Source organism: Sturnira hondurensis, unplaced genomic scaffold (assembly GCF_014824575.4).
Source record: "Sturnira hondurensis isolate 20B ecotype Veracruz unplaced genomic scaffold, ASM1482457v3 Scaffold0008761, whole genome shotgun sequence".
Classification (NCBI taxonomy): Eukaryota; Metazoa; Chordata; class Mammalia; order Chiroptera; family Phyllostomidae; genus Sturnira; species Sturnira hondurensis.
In genome coordinates this window covers 491,880-506,574 of record NW_028081392.1, presented here as the reverse complement: position 1 = coordinate 506,574, position 14,695 = coordinate 491,880, and the positions used below count along the sequence as shown (strand labels likewise).

At 53.6% G+C, this 14,695-nt stretch overlaps 1 protein-coding gene across 1 annotated transcript in view; it reads right to left on the bottom strand.

Annotated features, from left to right (window-relative positions):
* Nucleotides 1–1,361: 1,361 nt before the first annotated feature.
* ADAMTS14 (ADAM metallopeptidase with thrombospondin type 1 motif 14) overlaps nt 1,362–14,695 on the bottom strand; it is an 89,648-nt gene continuing 76,314 nt past the window's right edge. The window contains exons 17-22 of the mRNA XM_037055816.1: nt 13,210–13,378; nt 12,587–12,719; nt 10,795–11,002; nt 5,338–5,467; nt 5,090–5,200; nt 1,362–3,085 (exon numbers count right to left, since the gene is read on the bottom strand). Coding sequence (XP_036911711.1) covers nt 2,598–3,085; nt 5,090–5,200; nt 5,338–5,467; nt 10,795–11,002; nt 12,587–12,719; nt 13,210–13,378 — 1,239 coding nt within the window. The 3' untranslated portion in view covers nt 1,362–2,597. The remainder of the gene's footprint in view (nt 3,086–5,089; nt 5,201–5,337; nt 5,468–10,794; nt 11,003–12,586; nt 12,720–13,209; nt 13,379–14,695) is intronic.

The following is a 14,695-nucleotide window of genomic DNA, read 5'->3' as shown; positions in this document are numbered from 1 at the left end:
ATCCCTGAAGGTGCGACTGGGTTACCGAGTATGTACTTCTAGGCCCAAGTGGTAGCTACTTAAAGGGGATAGTTCCCAAGGGGAGGTGGTTTGCAGGGAGATGTAAATGGAGCTTGAACTTGAGGGCTACAATGCCCCCAGAGGCATGTGAGGCCCCTGGAGGCATTCTCTGTGCCCATGTCCTGGCCCCACAATATTAGGAAGGGGCTTGTGACACACTAATCCACACACTCAGTGATGGATTAGTGATGTCTGACACAGCAGGGGGTTGGGTGTGGGTTGCACTTTTAAGTTGCACAGTACGTGTTTCAAGTCAGCCCTCCCTGCCTGGTAAGATACATCCCATTCCTTCTGCCCCTTGGCCAGCACCCACGTTCCGTTCCGGCTGTTTCTGGGAGAGAGTGCTCACCACCTTCTAAGGAAGTTGCCCTTGCATGTTTGAAGAACTTTGCTAATTGGAATGTTCTTCCCTACGCAGACCCCAAAACTACCTCCCAGGCACTTCTACCCTTTGGACCAAATTCTGGATGGTGACTCACCCAAGGCCACACAGCTACTCAGCAGTGAAGCCTGAGTGGGCTCCCAGCCATGTTCTCACCTCTCCACCCTGCGCTCACTCTCAGAAGAGCCCCAAGCCAGTGAGGCCAAGGCAGGGAAGCCGAGGGTCAAGCCTCCCGTGTCTCCAGTATTTCTCCATCCAGCCCCCACCCCCAATCGTCTTGCTGCTGCCCAGCCCAGCACGCTGGAGCTCTGCCTTCATTGTCCCCGTCCTCTAAAACAGAGGAAAAAAAAACACAACACAACATTTTGGGGTCCAAAACAAAACACCGAGGACAATGTTAATAAATACATAAAAATTTAAAGACCTGGATTTCAACCGCAGAGTTTACAGCCCTCAACACAGGCAGGCTGGGTCTCGGGAATGATTCAGTGTGTGCCCAGCACCCCAGGGGGGCAGGCGGCAGGGGGAGAGGGCACCCGGGAGCCCCCTCTAGGGCTCTCTTCTCTAGGCACTTACAGGCCAACCCCCTGCTCCTATTCCTCTGGCGTGGCTCAGAACAGCCCCTCACCCGGGGGAAGGAAGAAACAGCAAGCACCTGTATCACCTGCTGAAGAGTCGGAAAGACCCTCTGCACGACTCAGAGCAAGGACCCCTTGGGTACTCAGGTGGCTTCCAAGAGCCAGAGCGTCTAGGGAAGTTCCTACCCTTGGAGGTAAGGGGGGTAGGGGCGGTGGAAGCACCATAGCATTGTGGGTCCATGTCCACCCCCCACCCTGGCAAGGGGCAGAGGCTCGTGTCTGGCCCTGGGTGGCCCCTGTNCCTCTGGCGTGGCTCAGAACAGCCCCTCACCCAGGGGGAAGGAAGAAACAGCAAGCACCTGTATCACCTGCTGAAGAGTCGGAAAGACCCTCTGCACGACTCAGAGCAAGGACCCCTTGGGTACTCAGGTGGCTTCCAAGAGCCAGAGTGTCTAGGGAAGTTCCTGCCCTTGGAGGTAAGGGGGGTAGGGGCAGTGGAAGCACCATAGCATTGTGGGTCCATGTCTACCCCCCACCCTGGCAAGGGGCAGAGGCTCGTGTCTGGCCCTGGGTGGCCCCTGTTGTCTCCAGGGCCCAGCTGTGAGTGGACTCTGGCCCTCAGTCTTGGGGCCTGAACCCCACCCCTCAAGAGCACCACAACCCTCTGGCCCAGCTGGAGCCAGTGCGGGGAGCAGACCCCTAACTCCAGCAGGAGTGGTCTTTGGCAAAAGGGCAATGATTGACAGGGCACAGCCTGAGAACTAGCGTCTCCCTCTGTGTCCCACAAAGTCCCCTTCCAGGCTGTCTCCCTCACGTCACGGAGTGAAGACAAAGTTGCCATTTCTGGTTTAGCCAGAGCTCTAGCACCAGTTGGGAAACCTCTAGATGAGGAAGACACATTCTAGAGTGTTCAGAGCCCTCTTCTTGGGTGAGCTGGAGTGAGGCTGAGGGGCCCTAGCAGTAACAGAAAGTGCTGTCTGCTGGGCAGAGGTGGCCACCGGCAGTGCCCTCCAGCCAGCGCCAGTGAGCTGGGCTTCACACCGCGTGGCCTTGGCTGGAAGAACTGCATGGAGCTCCGGCTGCAATGCACGGGGCCTGAGATGAACTTGCCTCCCATCTGCCCCAGCCCTGCAGCTGGAGCCTCAGAACCACACTCACCGCAGCTCCCTTCCTCTCTGACTGCCTGCCCTGTGGACACCTCCGTCACTGGGCAGATGGGCCAGTCAACAGGGCCTCCACAGGGCCCCACAGTTCTGGAAAGGCTCAAACCAGTGGCTGTAAGGACAGGGCATTAGCAGGCCCTCGGTCCTGGCAGGGGAGACAGATGGGAGCACCTGAGAGGTCCAACTCGGTCACCTGGGCTGCTCGCTGAGGTATCTCAGGTTAGGGCTTTCCCTGATATTGTTTCTTCCTCACACACCCACCTTGCGGGTGAAAAGTATCACAGCCCAAAACTAGAAGAAAAAGATAAATAATTTAAAAGGAAGTCTGTGCTTGCCACTGGCCCACTGCATGTCCTCTGAGCTGGGGGTCTCAAGCCCACAGAGTGTAAACTTGACTGGCGTGACTGACAGGGTTCATGTCACGGGGGAGGTGGCAGGAAGGCTGGTGCTGGGATGCATCTGGTCTTCCCTGAATTGCCCTTTACCCTCAGAAGCTGGCAGAGGTGGGCCCGTGGTCCAGCCCCAAGGCAGCCACTGGGTGGCGCTAGAGGGAGTACCCCGGAATGTTCCAGGGCTCAGTTTCTGGGGAGTAAAGCCGTGCTGGGTCACTGGGGAGTTTGTGCCCAGGGGTCCTGGGAGCTGAGTAGGTCGGCCCAGCAGATGGTTGTCTGAGTTCGTTGGCCCCACAGTGGGCTCCACAGCATCTGGAGTGGCCTTGGCTTCTGGGGAGGGGCTCCCCCGAATGGAGAAGGGCAGCGGTGGGGTCTGGCTGGGACTGGCATCGGGCCCCAAGGCTTTCCTGGAACAGGACTTACAGCACAGCCGGTGGTAGCCGGGGATGGAGCAGTAGCGGTCCTGCATTTCCATCCGACAGAGAATGGACCTGTCCTCTGTGCAGGGCTCTGCTGCACACCCAGCACAGAGACCGAAGCCAGAAGGACATTGATCAGCAGGTGGCACCAGGACACAGCTCCCCACCTCCCACTCAGCCCACCAGCTGCAGGCCCTTCTTCTCCTGCTCTGGCTGGACTCACTCTAAAGCCCTTTTCCCAATGGAGACATGGGGCTGCCTGACAGGAGAGACGGGACTGAGGACCAGCCCTTATTGTGTGACAGAGAGACTGGAACCCCCAAGAGCAGTGGTTCAAGGCGGGGTACCCATACCGCTGCATCAGCAGCCCGGAGAGGCTTGTTGGAAATGCTAATTCCCAGACCTCCTGAATCGGAAGCTCGGGCTGGGGCCCAGCTCTATGTTCTGACAAGACTTTCAAGGTGATGCCCACGCATGGGAACTCTGGGCTGCGGCTCTACACCATCAGTTGTCAGATGGGGCTGCCAGCTGGAATCACCTGGGGAGCTTTACAAACAGCCTCTGCCCAGCCCTCGCCGGGAGCCTGGGCGGTCTGGGTGGAGCCTGGGCACTGGGCGGTGCTCACCTGTAGCAGAGCTTGGGAACCCTACCCTCCTCCTGATCGACCCAAAGGAGTCTGTCTGATCCTTTCCAGCTGGGACCAGGCGAATGCCCAGGTAAGTTGCACTTGTAACAAGCTGATCAAACATCCTGCCACAGGCAGCACATTTGAAATGCTAAGCTCTCTGGCAGTAAGTTTGGAATCAAGCAGACCTAGGTTCTAACCAAGGCTCTGCAGCTCAAAAGCTCTGAGGCCTTGGGCAAGTCAATCTCTCCAACCCTCAGGTTCCTCATCTGTAAAATGGGGATAATGCTGACATTTACCAATGAATAATAACATTATAAATAACATTTGTAGAGTTCCTGGCATAGAATGGTGCTTGCTATACTAGTTTTCTCTGCTTTCGTTAAAATATCTAAAAATATTTTTATTTTTTTGTGCTAACAGAAGGTGAAGGAAGGAGTTTTGTGGCCACTAGGTGGCGCCAGAAATTTAAGAACAGAATTAGAGCCTCACCCTTTGCTCTTGGGAGGAAAAGGGAAAGAAACCCAGGAACCTGCACAACCTGAGCCTCAGCACAGACGCAGAGAAGCAGCAAAGCTAGAGCCTGAAAATCCTCTGACGACATCTAGTCAGACCACTTTACTTTACAGATGAGGTCGCTGAGCTCAGAGACATTCAGGGATTTGCACAAGGTCACACAGAGCCAATTTGGTCCTCTACCTAGGAGTTAGGGTCTGTGATCTTTCTGCTACTCATCTTCTCAGACCCTGACCCTTGGAAAGGCAAGGAAGGCAAAGAGAAAAAGAACCTAGGAAGGGCACGTAGATCCTGGTACACAGCAGATGTGTAGTCGTTATTGATGGATGGATGGGTGGATGGATGGGTGGGTGGGTGGGTAGGTAAGTGAATGGACATGTGGGAAGAGGAATTAATCATAAGGCAGAGAGAAACTAATCTTTTGGTTGTTAGCTGACAGCTGGACAGAAGTGCATGCATGCATTATCTCATTTCATTTTCTCAACAGCCCTGTGGAGGCAGCTCAGATCTACAATTGCTTAGCCAAAAATCTTGGAATCAGATATGATTCATAATTCAAAACTTTAGAGGTTAGAAAATGCTCACCATATTTTTACTATATTATATAATATCCCCAGTGGAGATTGGGTTATCACCTTATAACCAAATATGGCAATGTTTTTACAACAGAATAACTGAGCTGTTAGTTCAGGTCAGACTTCGCTGTCAAATGATTCTGCACCAAATTTAGGTAAACGTTTGCAGCTTTCAGCATTTTAGAATTGCAGATAAGGGACCGTGGGCCAGTTCAAGCATTATCCCCACCTCATAGCTGAGGCCTCTGAGGCTTCTGGAGGCTAAGGCCACAGGGACAAATGGGAGGCTGGGTCTGCTCCACCACATGGCCCATACTTGTGACACTGACCACTGGAAGGTTGTTGGGGGGTGGGGTGAGGCAGCCAGAAATACACTTACTTGGTGATATTTTGTTAACGGGATGTAGGGGCCCAGACTGTGGCACCCACTGCCCATCTGGGGTCACGACTTCCTGGACATCAGCCCTCACTGTGGAGTTCTGGAGACTTCCTGTGAACAGAAGCAGCAGCTCTCGTATTTGGTGTTTCTTGAGGACCAGGATACAGGCTGGGCTGGGTCTCGGGTGAAGGCCACAGGAGCTGGGCCTGCCTGTCCTATGCCCCCTCCGCCCATCCTATCTGGCTCACCTCTGCAGGCAGGCAGGCTGCAGACCTGGATGGTGTCGGGCTTGTCCCCCTCGCACTGCCCGACACTGTTGGCATTGGTCCGGCACACCACCTGCCGCTGCTGGATGCCCTCTCCGCAGGTGGCAGAGCACTGCCATGGCACGGCCAGGCCAGGCCACAGTGGCCAGGGAGAGCAGGTGGGGAGAGAAAAAGGGGGCAGTGAGCTCCAATCCAGCCAGTGCCCAGAACAGAAGGGGTGCAGGAAAGGTGCTAAGTCCCCACTTGACCAGAGGGACAAGCAAGGACTGCTTCTAAGTAGCCTCATTGGGACAGCATGCCAGTTGTCAAATGCTTCTGCCCTGGGTGGTGGGCGGCCAGGGCCTGGAGCTCAGACCCAGGCACCCTGCTTCCACCCCGTCGGCCAACCCTGGCTCAGGGCACCGTCTGGCGCCTGTGCCTACATCCATGCTGGCGGCTCTGTGCTTGGTCCTTGAATATTTTGTGTGTCACCCTGGCAAACTCCCCTGTGCGACCCGCCACCCTTGGGACCTGGGGCAGGTCCGTTTACTTGATGGCATCCTGGTGTAGGATGTTGGGACCTGGACTATGGCATCTGCTAAACAGAGAGCTGGGTGACAAGGTTGCCGTAGACCTTCTGGCTCTGACTTTCAGTGACTCCGTGGCTCAGTGTACCAAAACTCAGCCCGCAGAGGCACATTCCATGTGCCTTCTTCCCCAAGAGGAAAAGGTGTGCCGACACAGAGCACCTGCCAGGGCTGCCTACCAACTGCACCCCTGAACCTGGAACCCTTCTTCCCCTGATAAACAGGTGGCAACGGGTGGCAGTGGGTGGGCCCTCCCAGAAAAGCAAGACTACCCCCTGCAGCCAGCCAGGTCACTGGGTGTTAGGCACTAACCACAGCCTCCCCTAGCGAGATAGGAAGGACCTTGCCGAGGTCTCCTTCTCACAGTGGGCAGGGGGCAATGCCACGTCCAGTGCTAACCAGGTCGGCTGACACAGTCACGGCTTGGGGACAAAGGCTTCACAGAAGCGTTTTCTAACCATGTCGGTTGACACAGTCACGACTTGGAGATGACGGCTTCACAGAAGTGTTTTCCAGCAGGACGGACGTGGCATTAGTGGATATATGGTGTTGCTTTTATTCTTACTGTTTCTTAGTATTCTAACCTTTGCACTTCTGATAATTTGGAATCTCCTAGAATTAATGACCACTCTCAGAGAAAAAAACAACAGTTGGCTCAAGTCCTAAGCAATATCACCCTGGCTGAATTAAGGCATCGTACTTTACTTATTTGTTCCTGTGAAAGCCACCCAAGAAAGAACAGTTCAGGGAAAAATATGTATTCCCACAGAACTGCCTCATAGAATAGCAAAAACCCCTTTAGAAAATAGCCCCTGATTGTCAAAGAGTTGTTAGAGTAACAGCCCCTCCTTTACCTTGAATAGGAATATATATCAATTAGAATTAGACAGGCATAAAAACAGAAGAAGCTGGTTAGCTATTACAAACTAAGCACTTAGAAACAACTACCAAGGAGTCAGAGTCCTCAGTATACAAAAAACATTTTAGACAGCAAGATAGATAGCTAAGTTAGATATTACAAAGGCTTATAATGAATTTCCTAACCTCTGCTCGGTCTAAGCGTACCTGTTGCCCATGACAATTTCTGAGAACTTTAATAAACAATAAGACATTCAAACTGTATACATAGAACTATTTCAAATTGTCTGATTAATGGTTTTCCTGGTCAAAATAACTTTTGTTTAACATAATTGAAACTATGGGAACTTTCGTACTTTTCCTGGTTACCTTTGTATTGATTTTTTCTGCTTAACTGATCATGCTATGCACCTGTAATGTTAATCACTACCAGAAATGAAAATATAAAAATCTGCTTGTACTTGCAATAAACGGAACAGTGCTTCACCTGCCTTTGAGCTGTGTAGTTGCCTGTTACCCAGCGCCGACGCCTACTCTCACCTGAGGGACCCTTAGATAAGCTGCGGTCGGACCTCGGCAGGGCAACCCTAGGGAGACATGAAGGTCGGAGGCCACACAGAACCATGGGACAGAAATGGCTCATCCTTCCTGGGGTGAATAATTATAAACAACTACTCTGAAGTGCTTGTCAGTCTCATAAGGGGCAACTGTCTCTACCATCTGTCATGTTGCATTTACCTATGGGGTCTTTTCTGGGACTGGCCATCTTTCTGTTTTATATTAGAGCAAATAAATCTATGTATCATGGAGAAGAATGTAAAGTCTTCATGAGTTGTGTGGGGATTCTTGGTTATTTCAAGGTGCTCTTAATTATGCGATATTTTAAGCATGCAGAAAAGTATGAGGAAGTTCGTCGCGGAAACCTGTTTAAATACCACCCCCAGCTTCAGTAAGTCAGCATTGGGCGTATTTTCAGATACGGTTTGTGCCTTTTACACTTTAAGTAAATTGGAAGTGCTTTTTTTCTTCAAACCTCAGTGCACTTTCTCACCTAAATATATTTTTCTGGGGTTTACATTATGTACAGTTCATGCTTGCTTGTTTTTCTTGCTGTAGAATATTTTATTGTATGAACAGACCATGATTTCCGCCCCCAGATCTCTGATGAATAAACAATTTAAATGTTTCCTCATTTTTTTGCTATTATGATAAGCATCTCTGTGCTTACCTCCTTGACCAAATCAGCTTTTTATATTGTGGTACAATATCACATAAAGCTTACCATTTTACCCCCTTTGGGGTGTACTATTCTGCGGCATTAAGCACATTCACATCGCTGTGCCGCCCTCACGGCCAACCATCTCCGGGACCCACAACCCCCGCACACCGACACTGTCCCCATTAACCAACACCCTAGTCCTCCCTCCCCCAAGCCTGTCCCCCAAACCACCATTCTCCCTTCTGTCCTTGCAAATGCGACCACTCCAGGCACCTCAGGTAAGTGGAACCACACAGTATTTGTCCTTTTGTGGCTAGCGTATTGCACGTAGCATAATGTCTTCAAGGTTCACGTGCAATGAATTTTTAAGAGAGAACCCCAGACGTCCAAAATGACCCAGTGGACCCATGAGGGCCTGGGCTATCCCTCAACCTTCTTCCTGTTTTCCTCTTTCTACCCTGCTCCTCACAACAACCTCCTACCGAGCTGCCAGAGTGAACCTTGAAACCTGAAATCAGAGCTTGCACGCTCACACAAAAATTCGGCAAGAGTTTCCCACTGCCCTGAGAATACAGTATAACTCTTCACCAAGCCCTGGCCACCTCCCCAGTGTCCTCCTGCAGCCCCTGCCCCTTTCCTTAAGCTCCGGCCCCCCTGTCCTTTCAGTTTCTGGAATATGGCAAGGTTGTTCCTGCCTCAGGGGTTGCCTGCAGCTCATACCTCAAGCCTCAACTCCAAGGTCACCTCCTCAGGCCCTCCCAGATACATAATCTCACTTCCCACACGGCTCCAACCACAACTGTTAGGAACCCCTCTGCTTGGTTTCAGGAATTGTAACTGCCTCCCATGGCTAAGACTGAGTGAGTGACCTCTGGAATGCGAGCCACTTAGGAGAGTGGTAGCATGTCTCTCCAAAGCTTGTCTCTGGTAGCAAACGCTGCCTCAGCTTATTCCCCTGCCCTCAAAGCATGGTCGGCTAGTCAGAGACAGGTAAGACTCCTCACAGAGAGGGGCAACACAATCACTTGGGAGGCCATCATGGAAGGACTTGGCGGGGGCGGAGGGGGGGTGCGCACTGCAACAAAGAGGGAGGGATGGACACTCACCCCCGGCTATTCTGACATAGCCTGAGTCCCCATTTCCATCTGGGAGAAGCCCTTCCTGGCTCTAATCCACTTAAGCCTAAAAACCTACAATGGGGAAGGTGGTCCAACCCTGTGCTGGAAAGGGCGGGTTCCCTGGGTGATCAGGCCTAAGAAAGAATATGCAAAAATCCTGTGAAACCTGCGGTGTTTAGAATGCTCTCATTTAATGATAAGGGTCCAAGCAAGAAGTTTGTTCCTCAAAGTTTTATGGCTCATCAGCTATCTGACCCTGACTGAGAATAAGCCCTCATAGTTCTTTGAATGCTATCTATTGTTTGATCCTTACCTGTATTCTTGTGCAAATGAACCCAATAAAAGCCCCTTGAGGAAGGGGCTCTTGACCTTTCTCCTCTGAGAGACTGGCCACTTTTCCTCCCCAAGCAGATCATGTCTTGGTAGTTTCACTTTCATCCGTGGTGGATGGGGGGACTTTGTGGGCAAAGGTGCCCCCACACACAACCTGTAAATGCTTTTGTCATGGGCATACCCATCCCTTATGTCTCCCTCACTGGACTCTAAGCTTCACAGGCACAAGAACAGACTATCTGGCTAGTGCTGGATTCCTACATTCCCAGTTCAGTGTGCCTGACACATAGTTGGCACACAGTACGTATTTCCTGAATGCAAGAATATGCTTTAATCGGCTCATCTGTAACTGGGGACATCAGCCCATGTAACCTAGTGCTGCGTGAAGGTCAAGGCACACAGTGAACGAATGTAGAGGCCAAGCTCAGAGCCATGGCCCAGGGTATGTGGGGGCCATTCCACTTAGTTTTGAGAAAAACCAAATCAGATCATGACGCAGAGAGATCTGATCAGACCACTGGGGAGAAGTAGGGAGGGGCCTCAGGAGCAGGCAAAGGTAAGCAGTCTAGGACAGGACTGGCTGAGAAGCTGATGCCTCCAGAGCCCATGGAACTATGGGCTAGAAGGTTGGAAATAAAAGAGGGCTGACTCTCGGGCTCTGGGGCTCTCCCTCCTCAAAGATGCCTGGATGATCGGACTGCACCTTCCTGCATTTCCCAAAAGACAGTGTTTTTAATGGGGAGGAACTCTGGGCATGGTCTAAGCTCAGGCTGGCCTGGCAGAGGGTGGCAGGGTTCTTCTTCTTCGGGCGTTTTGGAGGGGACGAGCTCTGGGGCAGAGGCCTGCCATTCTTCCAACATTGTGTAGATTTGTGTATTACGTTGTTCTAGTTTGTAAACTAACACTATAGAAACAAGATACCGTAACTAAAAACTAACAGGGAAATGCTAGGAGAACCCAGTTGTCTAGAGTTAAGCCTTAATTAATAGGGTTAAGTGATTAAAGCTGTAACTAAAAAGAGTTAAAGAGTTTGGCCTTGAGAGCCCTAAGTGACTAATTCTTGTGGAAAGCTGTTATTCCAAAATTGTGAAGCTTTTGTATGAAGACCCCTTTCCTTTATCAGCAAATCTTTGCCCCTGGGATTTTGCCCAGAGGGTGGTGGCAGGCAGCAGGACCCCAACTGGCTGCTGGGTCACAATAAGAGGAGAAAAAGTCAGCCAGAAACGCTACCTGAGGGCAGCACCAGATCTCTCAGCAGTTCCCCCTCCAGACTGACCTCTTCCCTGATTCCCCAGAGAAGGTGCCCCATCGGCCCAGCCCCTGCCACCTTCGGAGGACAACTCACCTGGGACCAGGCTCCCATCCGCCACTGAGCTGGGCAAGGCACTCGGAGGCAGGGCCGCCGAGCCTCAGGCCGATCCCCAGGGCAGGCTTTGGCTGGCATGGCCTTGTGGGTGCCATTGGAGAGGGGCAGCAGGCACTGCACTCCCCGAGTCTGCACCCCCAGCTTCCCACAGCTCCGGCTGCAGGGGCCCCACTCCTCCATCACCCACCTGCAGACAGACAGGGCAGAAGGTGGAGGGGGGTGGGACCACGGGGACATTCCTCCCAGGGTCGTTTCCACCCACTGAACCGCAGACAGGAGCCAGAGAGTGGGTGTGGGCTGCAGAAGGCTTGGGGGAAGGACAGCTGCCCGTCCAGCTCGGCGTCGGCCAGCCTGTGTGGCCTCGAAAGCGTCACTTAATCTCTCCTCTGTCTCTTCGCCTGAAAAACTGGTACAATGCATATTTAAATCCCAGAACCCTGCATATGCTTGGGCAAGCTATTAACCCCTCTAAGCCTCAGCTACCCCATCTTTACACCAGGAGCCTCTCAACCCCTCGTGAATGTTCTGAGTGCCTGTCCTGCACAGGCACTGTCCTCGGTGCTGAGGTGCCGCGGTGCACAAAGCAGATGACAGCCACCGCCTGTGCAGCAGACCCCGCCCATGGGGCCCGTGGGCGATGAGAGGACTTGGTATATGTAAAGCACCTGGCAGGGTACGCCTTACATCTCGTACAGTGGGCGCGTGATAAATGTAGGCACTATTAGTACCACCATCAGCGCCTGCAGCACTTCGGTGTCGACCAGCTGACCCGGTGGTAAACCAGGGCTCTTTCAGCCACTCTTCCTTTAAAAACAAAAAGCCCCCCAAATTTACTGGGCAATTTCACAGACAAGCCAGGGTGGGCAACCCAAGGCCTTGCACACTCTGTGATCATAGGCATCTGTGGGGAAAACGGCCAGAATAACACTGCACAGTAAGACATGAAAGGAAAGCGTGAAGGGCTGAGGGGCCGGGAACCATGGCCCAGGCTGGCACAGGGAGGGTGCGGCGGGCTCTAGCCCTGGCCCTGGCTCTAGCCCTGGCCCTGGCTCCAGCCTGGCCCTGGAGCGCCCTTAGCCTGAGGGAGCAGGAGCTGCCAGTTGGCACCTGACCCCACCCTGGGAGGACTGCTGGGAGGGCAAAAGGCTGGATTTGGCTCTGCGGTTTCCTGCTGGCCGGTTACCAGTGCTGAGCTGGCTCTGCAACAGGCTCAGAGGCCTGACCTTGAGTCCTCCACAAGTCACAGCTCTTTCCTCTCCCCTAGGCTCCCTCCAAATAACCCCAAGAACATGATCCTGTGCCCAAAAGAGGCTGAATACTCAAGCCAGGGAACCCCAACCAGGGGCTTGACCCCAGCTGGGGCTAGCAGGCCAGGCCGAGTGCAGGGCCCGGAGGACGGGGCTGAGAAGAGCAGGGGACAGCGTCCTGGCTCAGGAAGCACTGCAATCTGCTTTGCCTCCGTGGACCTCCCACACCACTGAGGAACAGCTGTGTCCCCAAACTGGGCCTCAGTTTCCCAATCTGTGAAAGAATGCTGGGAGTGACAGAACAAAGGAAGCACCTTCCTTCCGGGAGTAGAAGTTAATCCAGAAACCCGGAGGAACAGAGGCACTGGCTGTGGGCACCTCTGCTCAGGGAGCCTGCTGCAGGTGCTGAGTCTCTGGGCTACAGGGCTGGAGGAAGCAGGCTCTGGAGCCCCTCGTCCAAGGCCAGGGCTGACAGCAGGTCTGCAACAGCCGGGCATGGGATCAGCCTCCTCCCCGGCACTCACTCAGGCTGGGGACACTGGTGCTGGTTGCAGCGCCGACGGATGGGCTTGGGCTTCTTCTTGTGGTCACACAGGTGCCGCTGTACCATGTGGTGGTCTCGGCGGCGCCGGCAGCCGTATTTGGTGAACTGGATACCTGTGGGGAGCGCAGGCTGCCAAGGGGCGGGTCCCACCAGGCCCTCACTGTCCCGCCTGGGGCCCTGGGGACGGTAAGCTCTGGAGAGCCTGGAGGCCCAGTCCCAACTCTCTGCGCCTTCTCACAACCCCCTACCCAACGCTTTCCCTTTCAGAGACAGCCTTCCTTGATCAGCCTATCTTTCATGTCCCCGGTGTGGTGTGGTGGGAGGGGCGGGTGAGGATACGGCTCAGGATGGCAGTCTCTCTGCACAGAGGCCCCGCCCCTGATACTTCCTGAGCACCCCAGCCCTGTCCCAGAGACCCTACCCAGACAGGCTGCCTCACCCTGAAGGTCTTCAAGGACAAACTAAGGCACGAGCTGGGGACATGTCAGGTAGACACAATGTCAGCCCCCTGGCCACTCCTTCCCTGCTCCTTCTGAGAGGCCCTGGGCTGCCCCCACAAGGCAGCAGGATGGCTTGGGCAGCTGGGCCCAAGCAGGCCAGTACCTCCTCCGCAGGCCTTGGTGCAGGGGGCCCAGCTCTTGAGTGCCCACTCGTAGGTGTCCGTCTCCTCCAGGAGAACGTTGTTGCTCCCGATTAGGGGCAGCAGGTCCTCATGGATGACGTACTTGTAGGCCAGGCTGCTGCGGGGGCCACCCTCAGCTGGGGGGAGCACCTAAGTAGAGATGGAGGAGATGGCACAGGACTGGAGAGCAGGGCAGCAAGGCCGGCACCAGGGGAGGGTGGAAGGGAGGAGTGCGAGGTCAGAAACAGAAGTGGTAAAAGGCAGCAGGAGGCCCTGGCTGGTGTGGCTCAGTGGGCTGGGCATTGTCCCACAAACTGAAAGGTCATCTGTTCAATTCCAGGTCAGGGCACAGGCCTGGGTTTCAGGCCAGACCCCCAGCTGGAGGTATACAAGGGGCAACTGATCGATGTTTCTCTTCCTCTCTTTCTCCCTCCCACAGACCTCAGCTCCAACAGGGGCAGAAGCCATGTCTGCGGGTCTGTCCTGCCCACGGGAGCACCCGTACCACCTCACTCCGGTAGACAGTCGGCGCGTACAGACTGGGCACAGGCTCTCCCCAGAGGTGTGATTACAAACTCTGTAGGTTGTCTTTTTACTCTCCTGACATTGTCCTTCAATGTATAAAAGTTTTCAGTTTCCATGAAAACCAATTCATCTATGTTTTCTCTTCTTGCGCATGCTCTTGGTGTCATGCCTAAGACTCCAATCTCATCAGACTTGTCCTGTTCCCTCTAAGACTTCTATGGTTTGAGCTCTCGTACATAGGTCTTTAATCTATTTCAAGCTAACATTGGTGTATGATGTCAGGTAGCGGTCCAACTTCCTTCGTTTACTTATGGATTTCCAGTTGAGATTATTCTGTCTCCATCGAATGGCCTTGGTACCTTTGTTGAAAATCAATTGGCCATAGATGTATGGGTGATCAAGAAATAGAGGATGAACAGAAAATGCGTGTTGGGTTGAATCACTACACCGGCCTCAGAAGGCCTTAGACCCCGGCCTCTGTGACCTCCTTGACCAGTGAGGGGAGCACCAGGAGCAAAGTCTGTCCAAGCGCTGCAACTGGCCAGAGCCAAGAGCAATGGGGACAGAGCCCGCCTTGGTCTCCTGGGCTCAAAGTTCCTATTCCATAAGCACTGGCCTGTGGCCTAGGAAGAAGGGCGGGACAGAGAGGCCCCAGCCAGCACAGGGGCCCTGTTCCCTTCTCAGGAGGCCAGCAGTGGCAGACGGCACCCCGGGTCAGTTGCCAACTCACTTGTTGGCGATGCCATAATGCACGCTGTTGCTGGACGATGCCCGGACAACACCAGGAACCAACCCACGTCCCTCCCACTCCTTTTAGGCCCCATTTCTGACCCTCTGTCAAGGAGAACAAACTCCCTGTGTGTGGCGTCTCTGGTCTGACAGTGAGACACTGCTTCTTTTTCCCTCCTCGCTTGCCCTCCTGCCAGCCCTTAAGCACAAATG